Source organism: Chrysemys picta, chromosome 12 (genome assembly GCF_011386835.1).
Source record: "Chrysemys picta bellii isolate R12L10 chromosome 12, ASM1138683v2, whole genome shotgun sequence".
In the NCBI taxonomy this organism is placed as follows: domain Eukaryota; kingdom Metazoa; phylum Chordata; order Testudines; family Emydidae; genus Chrysemys; species Chrysemys picta.
The window spans coordinates 5,205,330-5,223,464 of NC_088802.1; the positions used below are offsets into that span (position 1 = coordinate 5,205,330).

The window sequence follows — 18,135 nt, forward strand, 5'->3', positions numbered from 1 at the left end:
ATGCCCATGAACTCTTGCCACGCAATATGATGATTACAGATCGTAGAAGCTCTATCCTCAAAATGAAACCTCCCAACACAAAGTGCAAAACTGAATGGCTTGTGTTGTTTAAAATTTGGAAGCGCAGCTCAGAGACCTCTCTCCTTAATTTAAGAATAGAACCTTGTAGCGCCTGCGTAAAAAATCCTCAGGGCAGACAAAAAATTGCAAAGCACTACCTATGGGATCCTCCTAGAAAGAAAAGGACAAAACCATTCAAGTGTAGTGCTATAAGTTACAATTCACCATAGGCAGTGTATCAAAGACGTCTGACAGATGTAAAAGGGTCAGCATGATTAACTTGATCTTCACCCCTGATCTGGGGAAGGTCCTTTAGCAATGTAGTCTGTGTGCTACACGCTGGCTAACAACCAGACTGACAGGAGTCAAGGAAATCTGAAATCCCCCCAACTAGCACTAGAGTGGCCTTGACAAAAGATTCTTGATGAACTTTCCCTTAAAAAGGAGATAATAGACAGGGCAATAACTGAAAAGATTTTTACTGTCAAAAAATGATTTCTTTAGTATGGGCTTATAGGTTGCTTTCTTGCCCTAAATTTCTTCTGATAATAGTCCCAATGTCTCCCACTTGGATTTTATTAGAATCTAACTCACAGGTTATAACCCAAAGGGCAGTAGGAACTTCCACTCCCTTGGCAAGTGACAGTGGCTCATATTCAAGCAGAGATGACAGTGTTTGTCCCCCATAGATAAGTCCACTGCTCTGGAATCTGAAAATTTGGTCTGAATCTGCATGTTATTGTCTGAGAAATGGCTTAAAACCCCCTCACAGTGAAAACTACTTGATTTCGTATGTCATTGGAAGCAACACAGATCCACCAGGCCTTTTGTCACTTGGAATAGCTTTGCTGATCAGGACTTTGCAGAAGTTAGATGGAAGCTAAGAAGCCCAGCTGTGCCCCATGCAAAGCCCTTGGCACAAGATATCGTAATGTTTTCATGCTGCAGTTGGTGAGAATCAGGCAGTGACTCCGGCCCCCATTGTTCCAGCCACCTGTTTTCCCTCTTCCTCAGTCACAGACCATCTGTATATACCCTGATGACCTGTGAGAACATGGCTAGGAAGACAGTATTTAGAAATTATTGTATCAATTTCAGAGGGCAAATATTAAGCAGAAAAAAAGATGGTTAATGCCACAGTTATTGGATTGGAGGGGCATGACTCTAGGATCATCTCCTTCTAAAGGCTGGGATACCACTGGCAGCCCACAGGACTTTGCAGAAGTTAGATGGAGGCTAAGAAGCCCAGCTGTGCCTCATGCAAAGGCCTTGGGTTAAGCAGAAAAAATATGGTTATTGCCACAGTTATTGGGTTGGATGGGTCTGACTCTAAGATGTTCCCCAACAGAAGGCTGGAATACCACCAGCAGCCCACAGTACTTTGTACATTTTCCCAATACCACCTGCTGCAGAGAGCTGTGCCATGAGCGATGCTGTAGGTACCTCTGGAGTCCCACAACACAGTGACACAGCGATGGCGGGAAGAAATGCGGTATAGAGCTGGCTGTGGATGTGGCAGGGGCTGTTTTTCAAACAACTGTTCTGCAGAGTGGCCGTGCTGCACCATTGCAGGGACCAACAGTGTCAGGTGCTGCCACTCCACGGTCTTTTATGGTAGAGCCTCCCTTTACCAACTGAGACCACAAGGTGTTTCTGGACTCACAAGAGTAACATGAGACAATGAATACACAGGAAGTGCCTGTTTGGTGTTCAAAGTTCAGAATCAGCCCATTTCTGAGAACAATAAAAGGAAACTAAATTCCTCTCTTCCCTGCAGAAGCAGCCATGGCTGCTGCAAATCCAGCACAACTGCTCCTAGCTGAACTGACTTGTTCGGTGTGTCTAGATTATTTTAAAGATCCAATATCTCTAAATTGTGGGCACAATTTCTGCCAAGCCTGCATCACTCAGGAAACATTGAGTACAAACTTCCACTGTCTTGAGTGCAGAGAAACTTTTTCCCAGAGAAACTTCAAACCAAACAGACAACTAAGGAATATTGTAGAAGTTTCCAGAAAACTTACACTGGAGTCAACAAAAGAACCAGAAGTTGGGACAGTGTGTGAAAAACACAAGGAGGATTTAAAAGTCTTCTGCCAAGAGGATCAAATACCCATGTGTATGGTTTGCCACCTGTCCCGAGATCACAGAGAACACACTGTGGTTCCCATAGAGGAGGCTGCTGAGGAGTACAAGGTAAGAAATCACAGGACAGTGTAAAAGCTGGAACAGCCAGGAACAGCATTTTAATAAAAAAAAAATATGGCAAAAACCAGCTGATACAGTTAGAGACCCTTAGGAACAATACTTTAGCAATGAGAACAAACTTATAACACACTGTTATTAACCTGTTCCAGTCCAAAACCATTTTTAACACCAATAAGCTCCTAGAAACATCTGTTCTGAATTGGCCCAGGGGCTGAAATTTATACATATAGCACAGTACTATTACAGTGGAACTGCTGCTGACCTGGAACACATATTTTGGTAGAAATGAAAAAAACATCTTGTGTGCAGGTGTTGTGCATTTGTCATGAGTCAGTGCAGCCACAGGAATTGCTGGATTTTCCTGAAAAAAGGCACATAAAGGGGGAGAGTAAAAGTCTGCTAGCAGAAACGTGGCACATGAAAGAAGTGTAGTTGGCTTCAATATTGTCACCTCTTAAAAAATACCAATAACATCTGGAAGATCCAGACTTACAGAGATTTCAGGGACCTGGCAGTACTGACACACAAACCCTTCCAGGAGACAGTGAAGGTCATACATATCACTAATCATTGTGACTGATTCTGCTTTTCTGTTTTTCATACATTATTTTTTATTTGTTGTGAATTTTTGAGAAGAGTCACTCTCATATGTGCGGCTGAGACATTACAGTCTGTTATTTTTCACTGGCAATTTTTAGATAGGCCTAAATGTTTCTGCTCCACAACTTTTGGCATTGTACGACCATGAAATCTCAAAGGATATTTTCTCATATTCCTATAGGGCACATATGGGTCAGGTGTTTTGTCTTGTCCCAAATAATGAACAATCACTTTGTCCACATTTACACCAAGAACTTCGTATCCGTATCGGTGACACAAAACCTAATCTGTATCCATCAGCCCTCAGGTTAAGCAGAAATATCTCTTCCTTACCAGAGAATCCTCATTGGGAAAAGATGTCTTCCTGTATGGATCCATTTGTATTGATCACACCTCCAGTCATCTTTTTTGTCCTTTTGCCCTTCATAACTGTGTGCAAGCAGCTGTCCATTTTTTGGCTTAGAAGCTGGAAGAGTCGATATTTTGTCTTTTATAGGATTTTTTAAAATGTCTACTGCTTCTTGTGGTGAAAGTGGTCCCAATTTATACATATAAACTAAACTAGACTGGAAGAAAAAAAGACTAAACAATCTATTTTATTGTATTTGTGCACCTGTGAACTTTAGGTTTTGTTAAATCTTCTGCAAAGCTTTGCGCAAATCAGATTAGAGTTAAGGGTGAGACACACCACCGACTGGACAACTGTTGAGATGCAACCAATGATAGAGTAGGATGATTAAAGTAGACTAATGTATTGAATAATGTATTGCATTTAAGCAACACACACTCCCAGCTCAGTGATTGGCAACAATGATAGGGACCTAGGAGGTTAGTGACCTATTCTGCCTGCTCCCTGAAGAGTGAGATTAGAGTAAGGAAATGGATTTGCAGGGGGCAGAGAGACAAGGTGGGCAAGGTAATATCTCTGATTGGAACAACTTCTGTTGGTGAGACAAGCTTTTGAGCTTACACCGAGAGAGGCAGCAAATCAGCTGCAAAGCAAAAGGGATCAAGAGAGACTCAGACTTTTTACCCAAAGCCAGGCAGTAGGAGTCAAACAACTCACTTCCCTCCTCTGGACCACTTTCAATCAGAGTGTTTTATTAATAATTAACCCCTTCATTGCACAGAACAGGCAGTTAAAGACTGGTTTGGTGTTTTTTTCAGTAGTGCTGTGCTGCTCTCACTTGTATTACATGCATCATTTTTGTCCCCTGTGCCACTTTGGAACCAAGTGTTCTGGGTGGTTTTAGTAATAAAGCGAATTATCCCCCGAAAACCCGGGTTAAAGGTCGGTTCAGACACGTTTCTCATTAGCATTGTATCAGTCTCACCTGTATGTGCTGTATGCAAAAATGGTCCCCTGAGCCACTTCAGAACCGACTGTTCAGGCTCCTCCTTGGTTTGAAAAATGGTTCTGGGCTGGAATGGGTTAATGACAGTCAGCTGTTAATCAGTTCTCATGACTACAATAACGCTCCCAACGTTGTCTGACTGTTTTCACTGAGGTGTTTTAAATCAGTTTTATTTATTAAAATGCCATTCCAGCCATTTCTCTTCATTTTGGTCCCATGAGCCACTTCGGAGCTGAGTCTACAGGTGGTTTTATGAATAAAGCTGTTTGTTGAACAGGTGGGTTGTCAGCGGTGTTCTGTAGTACAGCATTAATCTCAGTTGTATTGTGAGTATCATTTTTGTCCCCTGTGCTGCCTCGGAACTGAGTGTTCTGGGCGGATTTACTGATACAGCCGTTTATTGCCTGAAACCATCACTTGAAGGTGGGTCTGGAAGAGGTTTTCTGTATTATTGCATTATTCTCAGTGAGTAGTATTATGTGTATCACTTTGGTCCCTGAGCGGTTTTGGAACCGTGTGTTCCAGGTCCTTTTTTGTGTTCAAATAAAAGGTTCTGAGTTAGAAAGGGTTAATAAGTGTGTAATTAGGCAGTTCTCCTCAATAAAATATTGTTCTGAAATGTCTGTAACAATATCCACTGTTTTTCCAACAATTTTATTTATTAAGATGTGTTTCTAGCATATTTTTGTTCCCCGTGTCTCTTCGGAACTGAGTGTTCTGGGCAGTGTTATTTATGAAGCTAGTTGGAGCTTGGAACGGGCACCTAAAGCTGGCTTCAGCAAAGGTTTTCTGTAGTGTTGTTCCCAGTTAGTTGTATTACATATACAGTCGCATGCCGTGACCATTTTAGTAGGGCATGCAACATCTCATTTGCATGCAACAACTCATTTGCATGCCGTAGACAGTCCAAAATGGCGTCCTCCATGCGTTGTAAACATGATCTCGCATGCACTGTGTACGAGGTCCTGCTGTGAGAAGGACAAAATGGTGTTCTACATTGGGGACGGACAGAATCATCCCACGTGTCGGATCCAGCCTGCAGGCCGCCAGTCAGACAATGCACAGGCGGTCGGGCATGCAATGCAGGCTTGCATTTATAGAAGTCACACCATTGTATGTGAATCATTTTGGTTCCTAGTGCCACCACAGAAAAAATAAAGCTATTTTTTGCCTGTAATTGGCACTTGAAGGTGGATTCAGAAAAGGTTTTCTGTGGGATAGCGTTATTCTCAGTTGTATTATGCGTATCATTTTTGTCCCATGAGCCACTTTAGAACTGTGTGTTCTGGGTCCTTTTTGGAGCTAAAAAAGAAGTTCTGGGCCAGATCAGGTTAACAGAAATGTTTGATTAGTCTGTTCTCATTACTAAAATGTTGGTCTTAAGTGTCTGCCACAGTATCTACTCTCTTTTGGCAACAATTTTATTTATTAAAATGCCATTCTTGTGTCTCTTCAGAACCGTGTGTTCTATGCAGCTTTAGTAATAAAGCTATTTATTACCTGGAATGCCCTGTAAAAGGTAATTACATGGGTTTTTCATTAGTATTATGTATTCTCACCTCTATGTACAACATGTAATAATTTTCTATATCCGTGCAACTTCAGAACTGATTGTTCCAGGTCCCTATTGATGTTAAAAAGTGGTTCTGGGCTGGAATGGGTTAACAAAAGTGTGCTACTAATTGGTTCTTCTTCCTAAACTATTGTCCTCAAGATAATGTGCTGTATGTATAAAATTTGTCCCTTTGCCACTTCGGAACCATGTATTCCTGATTCCTATTAGCGTTCAATAAATGCTTATGGGCTGGAACAGGTTAATGACAGTGTGCTAGTAATGGGTTCTCATTAGTAAAATATTGTCCACAAGGTAATGTGCTATGTTTATAAATGTCATCCTCTGGGCCACTTCAGAAACACGTGTCCCAGGTTCTTCTTGGTGTTTAAAAAATGGTTCTGGACTGGAATGGGTTAATAACAGCATTCTAGTAATCAGTTTTCAGTGGTAAAATATTGTCCCCAAGGTCTTTTTTTTTTTTTTTTTTTGGTGTTTAAAATATGGTTTTGAGCCAAAATGAGTTAATTACAATGTTACTCCTTGGAGGAATTCTGCACCACAAAATTTAAAATTCTGCGCACACTATTTTAAAATTCTGCAAACTTCTGCAAGTGTTATTTGTCAAAATAACACTTATACAATCATGCCAGTTTCAATTATTTTGGTAATTTATTTCAAAATACCTGTCAGCAAGTATGTCTCTAACAATACAGACTCACAAAATTTCCCCCCCCCCCCCCAGGACTAGAGAGTGAAAGAAATCCCTACAACAACCCAGTTCCTGCTTCTCTGCTCTCTCCCCCACAGAGCCCAGCCAGGGGCCAGACACTCACAACCCCTTCCCCCCCAGAGCCCAGCCGTGGAGCCCTCCCTAGCCCAGACACTCACACCCTGTCTCCCCCAGAGGCCAGCTGTGGGGCTCCCCTTGGCCCAGACACTCAGACCCTACCTCTCCAGAGCCCAGGGATCCATAAGGAGAAACAACCTGATGCTGGGTTGCACGGAGTTTCCTGCTTCCTGCTGCCCCCTTCCTTCCCTCAGGGCGTGCTGGCAACTGCAACAGCTGCTGGGAACACTCCAGTTCCCACCCCCTGGCATTGTCTTCTATTTGCGAGCTGGGCTCTGCCAAGTCCAGCAGCCCCTAGTGGCAGCCAACGTCTCTGCAGCCCATTTCTGTGGGGGGGGAAAGGAAATTCTGCGTGCCCAACATGAATGTCTGCAAAATTCTTCATTGCGTAGTGGCGCAGAAGTCCCCCAGGAGTACAATGTGTTAGGAGTCTGTTCTCATTACTAAAATATTGTTCTTAACTGTCTGTAAAAGTACCTGCTGGTTTTTGCAACATTTTTATTGACTAAAATGTTCTGGGCCTTACTGGCTCGTTCCAGCTTTTACACCATCCCTATATTTCTAGGCAGACACACTGCAATGTTGCCTCCCGCTAGGCATCCGGACGCCTATTTCCCACCTAAGCCCTAGAGCCATTCACAGTCTGGAGGAAGACAGGCATTTGGCTGCCTAAGAAGAGTGTGGGGCCCAACCTGATAGGTGGCCTCTGAGCACGCCTGCCAGATCAGGCCCCACAAGCTAGTACATAGAATCATAGAATATCAGGGTTGGAAGGGACCTCTGGAGGTCATCTAGTCCAACCCCCTGCTCAAAGCAGGATCAATCCCCAACTAAATCATTCCAGCCAGTCCTTTGTCTCTAAGGATGGAGATTCCACCACCTCCCTAGGTAACCCATTCCAGTGTTTCACCACCCTCGTAGTGAAATAGTGTTTCCTAATATCAAACTTAGACCTCCCCCACTGTAACTTGAGACCATTGCTCCTTGTTCTGTCATCTGCCACCATTGAGAACAGCCGAGCGCCAGCCTCTTTGGAACCCCCCCCTCCAGGTAGTTGAAGGCTGCTATCAAATCATTATGGGGGGAGGGATAGCTCAGTGGTTTGTGCATTGGCCTGTTAACTCAGGGTTGTGAGTTCAATCCTTGAGAGAGCCATTTAGGGATCTGGGGCAAAAATCAGTACTTGGTCCTGCTAGTGAAGGCAGGGGGCTGGACTCAATGACCTTTCAAAATCCTTTCCAGTTCTATGAGATAGGTATATCTCCATATATTATTTATTTATCCCCCCCTCACTCTTCTCTTCTGCAGACTAAATAACCCCAGTTCCCTCAGCCTCTCCTCATATGTCATGTGCTCCAGCACCCTAATCATTTTTGTTGCCCTCTGCTGGACTCTTTCCAATTTTTCCACATCCTTCTTGTAGTGTGGGGCCCAAAACTGGACACAGTACTCCAGATGAGGCCTCACCAATGCCGAATAGAGGAGAATGATCACATCCCTTGATCTGCTGGCAATGCTCCTACTCATACAGCCCAAAATGCCGTTAGCCTTCTTGGCAACAAGGGCACACTGTTGACTCATATCCAGCTTCTCATCCACTGTAACCCCTAGGTCCTTCTCTGCAGAACTGCTGCCAAGCCACTCGGTCCCTAGTCTGTAGCAGTGCATGGGATTCTTCTGTCCTAAGTGCAGGACTCTGCACTTGTCCTTGTTGAACCTCATCAGATTTCTTTCGGTCCAATCCTCTAATTTCTCTAGCTCCCTCTGTGTCCTATCCCTACTCTCCAGCGTATCTACCACTCCTCTCAGTTTAGTGTCATCTGCAAACTTGCTGAGGGTGCAATCCATGCCATCCTCCAGATCATTAATGAAGATATTGAACAAAACTGGCCCCAGGACCGACCCTTGGGGCACTCCGCTTGATACCGGCTGCCAACTAGACATGAAGCCATTGATCACTACCCGTTGAGTCCGATTATCTAGCCAGCTTTCTATCCACCTTCTAGTCCATTCATCCAGCCCATACTTCTTTAACTTGCCGGCAAGAATACTGTGGGAGACGGTATCAAAAGCTTTGCTAAAGTCAAGGAATAACATGTCCACTGCTTTCCCCTCATCCACAGAGCCAATTATCTCATCATAGAAGGCAATTAGGTTAGTCAGGCACGACTTGCCTTTGGTGAATCCATGCTAACTGTTCCTGATCACTTTCCTCTCCTCAAAGTGCTTCAAAATTGATTCCTTGAGGACCTGCTCTATGATTTTTCCAGGGACTGAGGTGAAGCTGACTGGCCTGTAGTTCCCCAGATCCTCCTCCTTCCCTTTTTTAAAGATGGGCACTACATTAGCCTTTTTCCAGTCATCCGGGACCTCCCCCGATCGCCATGAGTTTTCAAAGATAATGGCCAATGGCTCTGCAATCACATCCGCCAAATCCTTTAGCACCCTCAGATGCAGCGCATCTGGCCCCATGGACTTGTGTTCGTCCAGCTTTTCTAAATAGTCCCGAACCACTTCTTTCTCCACAGAGGGCTGGTCACCTCCTCTCCATACTGTGCTGCCCAGTGCAGTAGTCTTGGAGCTGACCTTGTTCGTGAAGACAGAGGCGAAAAAAGCATTGAGTACTTCAGCTTTTTCCACATCTTCTGTCACTAGGTTGCCTCCCTCATTCAGTAAGGGGCCCACACTTTCCCTGATGTTCTTCTTGTTGCTAACATATCTGTAGAAACCCTTCTTGTTACTCTTAACATCCCTTGCTAGCTGCAACTCCAATTGTGATTTGGCCTTCCTGATTTCACTCCTGCATGCCTGAGCAATATTTTTATACTCCTCCCTGGTCATTTGTCCAATCTTCCACTTCTTGTAAGCTTCAAAGACAGCCCTCCCTCCTAATGTTTAACCCAGGGGTTAGGGTGCTCACTGGTTCAAGGCTCTCCTCCACCTGATGAGGAGAAGAGATTTGAACAGGGATCTGCCATCTCTCAGGTGAGTGCCCTAACCATGGGCTATTGTGATGTGGGGCTCCTCCCTCTTCCCTGTAGAAGCTGTTCCACTGGGGATAAAGAGTCATTTGGACCACAGAGAGAGAGACCACAAGCATGAGAGTGACAGAAGTACTCACTTATTTTATTATGTATTTGATATTCTTGCAAATATAAATAAATGGGAGGAAATCCTCCAAAAAACAACCAAAACTAAACCAGTTTTTCTTTTGTTAGGACCAAATTTGGAGCCATTTGGAGATTTTGAAGAAAGAGAGAGACGAGATTCTGTCACTTAAATTGAGTGAGGAAAATAAAAGCCAGGAACTGCTGGTAAGTGCCGTTATTACTCAGAAGCAAATGTGCAAAGGGACATTATCAATACACTGCTTAGTCTGAGTATCATAAGAGGAATAATAGCACGTTCTCATCCGTGAAAGATGATTACAGATTTATTCTCATTGTAAAGAAAAACTGTTCTGCTTTAATTGAGAGTAAGCAGGAAAATGCAGCATTAAAGAAAGAGTTTTAATGATCCAAATATTTTCACTGATAATTTGAGTGTAATTTGTTTACTTGAAAGACTAAAGTAGAAACTACTTTTAATTAAAGCTAGTTGAAAATTTTCAACCAAAAAAAAGCGTCCTGCAGATAAATGGGGTTTAGTAGAAAACAGCTTTTTTCATGGGAAAAAGTCATTTGAAACAAATTTTTCAATTTTTTGACAGGAAATTTCAAAATGAAATAAACATTTTTGTGTCATTTCAAACTGAAATTTTCATTTTGCTTTTAAAAAGCTGAGAAATTTTCAAACTTTCATATGTTTGGTTTTTATCGCTTTCTTTCTCTTTTTAGTCCTTTTTTCTACTGAGTGCACTACAAGGAATAATTTCCAGGATTTTTTCCCCTTCGTTTTTCCTTTTTCTTTTTGTAGGGTTACCAGATAGCAACTGTGAAAAAGCGGGACGGGGGTGGGGGGTAATAGGCACCTGTATAAGAAAAAGTCCTGAAAAATGGGATGAATGGTCACCCTATCTTTTTGCCACTTTTTCAAAAATGGGAGATCTTTTGAAAAGGTACAGCGAGGAAGTACTAAAAATAAAAAATGGGGGTAAATGAACATTATTCTGTTCCATTTGGGGAAAAGGGAGAAACCAAAATGTGAAAATTTTCAAAAGTTATTTCAAGATATTTTTCAAACAAATCAAAAGAAGTTCCATTTTGAAAACTGAGAAATGGAAAGAACTTTGAAATTACAATTATTTTTGCAAATTTCCCCACCCCGCAAGCTGTACTTTCAGCAGAGATAACCACAGCTGGACAATCAGTGCAGCTGCTCTAGGAATCTGCTGCCCCAGAGGAGGAGGCTCACCTAATGCCTAAAACAAAGCACAATGAAGTCATTGGAAAGACTCCGGGTCAGTTCAGTGAGCTTTGGAACAGGCCCTTAATGGTATCACTGCTAGACATTGCCCTGAAGAAGCTCTGGGTTCTAAATTCAGTCTAATTTCCTTCCTCCTAGGGTATCTGGGGCCAGCGAGTGCTCCAGAAACGGCATGGTGTAGTTAGATGAGGCTCTGAAACATAAACCCTTGTATCAGAGGCCCTGTAATGGTCAAGACTTTGTTAACATAAAGCAAAGTTAAGCTGTGAGCAAGAGGCAGGCCCTGCTCAGAGTCTCGCAAGGAGAGGACTGATGTTGCAAAAACACACATACCTAAAAGGTACTGGACACTAGAGATATAAACATATGCCAGGATGGTACCAGAACACTCCGGTACTAGCACATTCCACACAGATAGCAAGGAACATGCTGACCAATCCTAAAGACGGGGCAAAAGGATAATATGATAGATGGGGTTGTTTTGATTGAACCAACATGTACAAGGTGATAGGCGGCACCTTACTACGTAGAGGGGTTGTACCTCAATACATCAGGAGAGAGGTGTAACTTGTTTGTACCTGTGTATAAGAATGCACCCCTGAGGGGTTGTCTTGTCTGGTCTAGGGGGCAGTGGTAAATCCCACCCCTGACTGAGCCGGTCCATTGTCAGGGAGCACATATGTACTAGCAGAATTGGAGACATCTGATCCGAGGAGCTAGAGACTGTGTTTAGTTTGGGAATAAACCTGGCCGGGTGCCCTGGGGTTTCTCTTGGGGTCTGCTGTGCTAGCTATCTGCGCAGAGCTGCGGCAGCACACAGAGGGAACACACACACTCAGCCGACTGTTATCAACATTGGATAGAGCAGAACACCACACTGGTGACATCTGACGACACATGGATTGGTGGACTTCTGTCCAGTTCACATGCACTCATTCCTAAGCAACCTGCAAACTCAGATTTGCATGTGCAAAAAGGAGTCTTCCCAGCAACCCAATTTGTGCTGAAGGTCCCTGTGTGGCTTCAAATCCAAGATTTATGGTGTGCCAAATTTTATGTATCCAAAACTGTTTTCAGAACTCATGAGAGCAAATGATGGAGTTCAAATTTTAGTACCTTTTTTTTTCTAAAGGCCCTTTATGTCTCTATGTATTTTGTGGACAGCATGTGTTCCCCAGGTCAAGTCTAGTGCTTCTTAGTTTGGGTTCTACTGTTTCCTCTACTAAAATAATCCTTGTCAGTCCCGTTCTGAATCCCACACCTGCTGTGCTTCCTGTTATTAGAAGGATCTGGTTTACTAAAAGCCACTGATCACAGATTATCCAAATCATGCAAGAAACATTCTAAACACCAATTAGGAATCTTGAATATCTATTGGAAAATAGGGTGACCAGATGCGAAGTTGAAAATCTCAGGACTGCTGCAGAAGGGGCGCCTTTTTAATTGTTATACTCACCTGTATGGGTCTTCGATGGCAATTTGGCAGAGGGTCCTTGAGTCACTGATGGTCTTCGGCGGCGGGTAATAAGTCTTGGCGCCAAACACAGAAGCACCCGCCGCCGAATTGCCGCCGAAGACCCAGACGGGTGAGTGTTTAAAAAAAAAAGCCCGAAACAAATGGCGTCCCGACCGTACTTCGGTCGGGACATGGGACAGACTCCTCAAAATCGGGACAGTCCCTATTTATCGGGACAGTCTGGTCATCCTAATTGGAAAATCTTCTGTCTACATAGCATAGAGTATGTTCTCCTTAAAATGTCAGAAGTTAAATTCTGTGGGGCTGCAATGACATGCTGTCATGTGCAAACATGAGGCTTAATAAAATGTCCAATGACACTCTGTATTCCTGGCCTTGACCTGTGCTTTTCCTGTTCGTATCTCATCATTTCAGAAACAGCTAGAAACTGAGAAGCAGAAGATTGTGTCTGAATTTCAGCAACTGTGCCAGTTTCTGGAGGAACAAGAGCAATTCCTGCTGGCTCAGTTGGAAGAGCTGAATAAGAAAATTGAAAAGAGGAGGGATGAATATGTTGCCAAGTTATCTGAGGAAATATCTTTTTTCAGTTCCCTGATCAGTGAGATGGAGCAGAAGTGCCAGCAGCCAGTGAGTGAATTCCTGCAGGTGAGACAGTGTTAGAAACACCCCAGAACCTTTCACAGTTAAAGAAAGTCTCCTCACTCTTCACTTTTGGAGTGTAGGAGTGAATGGTCAGAACATACAATATTGCTACATTCTTTTTCCTTAAGGGCTTGATAAAAGGTCCATTAAAGTCAATGAAAATATACTTCCTGAGTACAGTGGGCATTGGATCGAGCCCTAAATGAAACAAAATTCTTCTTTTGAATTGTAGTGGGAGAAGACTCCTCCAAAAATGGCCAACTCCAAACTCTGTTCTCCCTGTCTCATAATGCAAGAACAAAGGGAAATTCAATAAAATTAGAAGGTGAGAAATTCAAAACTGATCCAATGAACACTTTTTCACACATCACATAATTAGACCGTGGAACTCATTGCCAATGGATATTGTTGAGACCAAGCATTTAGCAAAACTCAAAAAGTGATCGGATATTTATATGGATGTGACGGGTTGGATCACAGAAACCCCCTTGGGAGCTACCACCCAATGTGCAAAGACTACCCCTGCTTCTGTTTTCCCTGCCAGCTCAGGACTCCAGCACCCTGTCTTGCTGAGCCAGCCACTCCCGTCTGGCTCCAGACACAGATCCAGGGTCTGAATCACTCGTCCCAAAGCTGCAAGTTTACCTGAAAACAGCTCACAGAGGTGTGCTTGTCTTTAGCACTCAGATGCCCAACTCCCAATGGGGTCTAAACCCAGATAAATCCGTTTTACCCTGCATAAAGTTTATGCAGGGCAAACTCATAAATTGTTCGCCCTCTATAACACTGATAGAGAGATATGCACAGTTGTTTGCTCCCCCAGGTATTAATACATACTCTGAGTAAATTACTAAATAAAAAGTGATTTTATTAAATACAGACAGTAGGATTTAAGTGGTTCCAAGTAGTAACAGGCAGAACAAAGTAAGTCACCAAGCAAAATAAAATAAAATAAAATGCGCAAATCTATATCTAATCAAACTAAATACAGATAAGTTCCTCACCAGTTCCAGAATGCTCCCTTTTACAGGCCAATCTCCTTTTAGCCTGGGTCCAGCAATCACTCACACCCCCTGTAGTTACTGTCATTTGTTCCAGTTCCCTTCAAGTATCCTGGGGGGGTGGAGAGGCTCCTTCCTTAGCCAGCTCAAGACAAAATGGAGGGGTCTCCCACGGGTTTAAATAGACTCTCTTGTGGGTGGAGACCCTCCCTCCTCCCTCCTATGCAAAGTCCAGCTCCAAGATGGAGTTCTGGAGTCACCTGGGCAAGTCACATGTCCCTGCATGACTCAGTCTTTACAGGCCGAAGCCATTGTCCACATGGTATCTTGCATGTCTCCAGGAAGACTTCTTATGTGGATTGGAGCATTCCAAGATGAATTGTTCCCCAAGTGTTTCCTGATCAGGTACTTAACCTGGCGAATTCCTTCCTAAAGAAGCTGACCAAATGCCTCCCAAAGCTTACTTAGAAACCAAGCAAGCATACAGCCCATATTCTTAACCTCAATAGAAAATGATATATATGTACAAATAGGATGAATAGATATAGTAGACCATAACCTTTACGGAGATATGTTACGGAGGCAGCACAAAACATATTCCAGTTACGTCATACATACATTTATAAGCACCCCCCCCCATTAAAGCCTTATGGGGTACACTGTCACAATGGATAACAAGAATATGCAGAGAGAAGGATGAGAATGTGGGAGGCAGATCATTTTACACCTTCCTCTGAAGCATCTGGCACTGTGCACCTTTGGAGACAGAATACTGACCAGATGGACCTAAAGTCTGATCCAGTCCAACATTTCCTGTGTCCCAAACCATAACTCCAAAAGATGAAAAATGGAACCTGTCATTAATTATGGAAATAGCTAAGATTGAAGCTGAGTTTCCATTTAAAGTCTGATTTTGCCATTTTTCCTACACACCACAAAAAAGAAAAATATTGGCCTTAAATTGTTACATGATCTCTGAGGCTGTGGTGATTTTGTCTGCCAGAACTGAAGTTGGTTAGGGAAGTTCATTACTTATGGTACCCTGAAAGTGTAAGTAGTGATTAGAATTTCAAAAGCCTTCTAATGACTTTAATTTTCAAAAAATGCCTCTAAGTAGCAAAAAAAGAAAAAAAAAGGTGAGAAATAAAACAAATCATACTGGACTTCTGGGCTGATATCTAGGGTCAAATTCTCTGTTGCAAACAATATCTGCTGTGGGCAGCATTCTTCACTCCTCAGGGTTCCTGCATTGAAGCTGAGGCTTAGGATAGTGATTGGCCCTCTGTTACTCTGTACCCCAAACCCATTGTTCTCACCCAGCCCCAACTTCCTGTGGGTGTCAAGAAGTCCACATGACAGGCCTTCAAAATGTTTGTGGGAGAGTGGGGAGAAAGTTTACAGCATGGGGGCAGTACAGCATAGGGGCATCCCTGTCTGCAGGAGGGGATCTTCCCCAAACCTGTGAATGTTCGGGAGGTCTTTGTTCAACACATCATAAGACTGAGCCCTCTGATTCCATGTGTCAGGTGGTTATTCAAATGTTGTTACACAAAGAGAGAGTGTATCTCCACGTATAAACTTCCTGGGCCCAGATCCTGAACCTTCAGCACTTTTCCAAAGAAGCAAAGGCAACACGTTCAAAGTTTTTGTTTGTGTTAATAAATAACAAATAATTTCACTTTGAACCTCAAACTGTGAAGACAAAGTGAGTCCCCTCCAGAGCAGGAAGGATCCTTAGTATGATAAATGGGACTGAATTTCCTTTTATCTTTCTCCTCTAGGACATCAAAGGCACCTTAAACAGGTATGTGGCTCCTTCTCACTCTCTCTTTCACTTCCCAATGCAGGAAAGGGATTTTGAATATGACATGTGGCTCAGCATGGTCCAGCAATGCAGAGCATGGAGTTGGTTCCCTCCATTAAATCTAATCTTGGGGCTGTTATTGTTTTGGCTGGACTCCAGAATAGAGCAGCCTGAGAAAAGAGTGATTTACCTACAGACAGGGGTGTTATTTATAGTGTAGCTGGTGGAATGGAGACCTCAGAAGATTGGGGATGGAGAATGGGTCTCTCATTTCTAGGTCATAGACTCCAAATTCCACCTAGGTTGGTAGGGCTGGAAAGTCAGGGCCATCCAATGACTATTCAATGAGCTGTTTGTTAATTGTTTCTTATTATGCAGTGAGCTCTATCAGTGTGCTGGGCATGGCAAGAGATATGATGGAAGAGACATTCCCTGCTCTAGGGAGTTTAGAATGTGCTATTATCAATACTATTATGGCAGTGCCTAGAGGTTCAAGACAAAATCAGATCCCAACATGTTGGGTGCTGCACAGACACACAGAAAGAGACAGTCCCTGCCCCAAGGAGTTTACAGTCTAAAGAGACACAAGAGACAAAGGGCAGAGGGAGGAAGGATTAAAATCAATGTAAGGGGACATTCAATAAGGACAAAGTGCTGCACGTTGGAGGGAAAAATCAAATGTACAACTAGGAAATGGGGAATAACTGGCTAGGCAGCTGTACTGCAGAAAAACATCTGGGGGTTAAAATGGATTGCACATTGAATGAGTCAGTGTGATGCTCTTGTGAAAAAGGCAAATGTCATTGTGGGATGTTGTCACAGGTTGTTGTATTCACCGCAGGTGGTGCCTCCTCCTGGCTGTTCGGGGGATTAGCTCTCTTCCAGGGCCAACCCCTCCCCTTGCTGTCTCTCCCCGCGTTGTGCTCTCTCTCACTCTGCAGCCTCGTCTCTCACTCCAGGAGCTGCAGGAGCTGCAGCTTCCTCTTCACGACTCAGATCTCCAGCCAGGTCACTAAATGGTTTCCCCTTCTGGGGTATAGAGTCTCTCTGGTCCCACTGCCCAGGCAATGCCGCTCCATCAGTGGCTGGTAGGGGAGCTCGAGCCCACCCACTGCTCCAGGTCCCAGCCCAGGGACCCTACCACATGCAGGCAAGGTCTGCTCTCTCCCTGGGCTGCTTCCTACTCACCTCCCATAGGTTCTCTTCTCCACCCTTCTCTCTTATAGAGGTTAGACTAGATGACCCTGGCAGTCCCTTCGAACCCTATAATTCTAAGTACACCCTTCCCTCAGGGCCCAGCTCCTAGCATGTTATTCTCTCCCTGGGATCCCTCCTTCCCTCTCTAATGCACAGAGGGGGGGCTGCAGACTTTCTCACTGCAGCCATTTCTGTTGCCAGCTTCCTGGCTTTATACTAGCCCAGCCCCCACCTGCTCAGCTGAGCTTCATCTTCCAGTCAGGGGTTGCTTCTCTGGCCTAAACCGATCACGTGTGGCCTGTCTCCCTAATCTCCTCTTTCTCAGCTTCCTTCACTCTTTTCAGGGGCTGATGTGGGGTGAACACCCCACCACAGATGTATTAACAGGAGTGTCATATGTAAGACACAGGAGGACGTTGTTCCACCCTTCTTGCCACGGTGAGGCCTCAGCTGGAATCCTGTGTCCAGTTTTGGACATCTCACTTTAAGAAAGATGTGGACAAATTGAAGACAGTTCAGAGGAGAACAACAAAAATTATCAGAGGTTTAGAATGGGTGAGCTATGAGGAAAGGTTGAAATAAATGGGTATGTCTAGTGTAGAGAAGAGAAAACTGAGGGAGGGCCTGATAACAGTCTTCAACTATGTCTGAGGCTGTTCTACAGAGAGCGGTGATCAGTTGTCTTTCAAGTCCACTGACAGTAGAACAAGAAGTAATCGGTTTAATTTACAACAAGGGAGATTTACATTAGTGTGACGGGTTCCTGGGGTGCAACCTGGACTGTGGGACTGCTGAGCCCTCCAAATCCCCAACCTGGGCTGCCTCTCGCACTGTGATGCTGATGTCAAGCTACAAGCCTGACAGGCCCTGCGCTGATACAGACACCGATGGGCAGGGACACGCCCAACTGTGTTACATGACTCATCTCCCAGCCATTGATGAACCAGCAATAGAAAGGCACCAGCCAGTTCCCCCCAGCTCCAGCTCTGCCCCCCAGAACTGCACCGACTCACACTGCTCAAGG

General features: G+C 44.0%; 1 protein-coding gene across 1 annotated transcript in view; it reads left to right on the forward strand.

Moving 5' to 3' along the window:
- The first annotated feature begins 1,688 nt into the window (after positions 1-1,688).
- LOC101949999 (zinc finger protein RFP-like) overlaps positions 1,689-18,135 on the forward strand; it is a 30,120-nt gene continuing 13,673 nt past the window's right edge. Inside the window, exons 1-4 of the mRNA XM_024112904.3 lie at positions 1,689-2,256; positions 9,844-9,939; positions 12,882-13,112; positions 15,892-15,914. Of these exons, the coding sequence (XP_023968672.1) occupies positions 1,846-2,256; positions 9,844-9,939; positions 12,882-13,112; positions 15,892-15,914 (761 nt within the window). The 5' untranslated portion in view covers positions 1,689-1,845. The remainder of the gene's footprint in view (positions 2,257-9,843; positions 9,940-12,881; positions 13,113-15,891; positions 15,915-18,135) is intronic.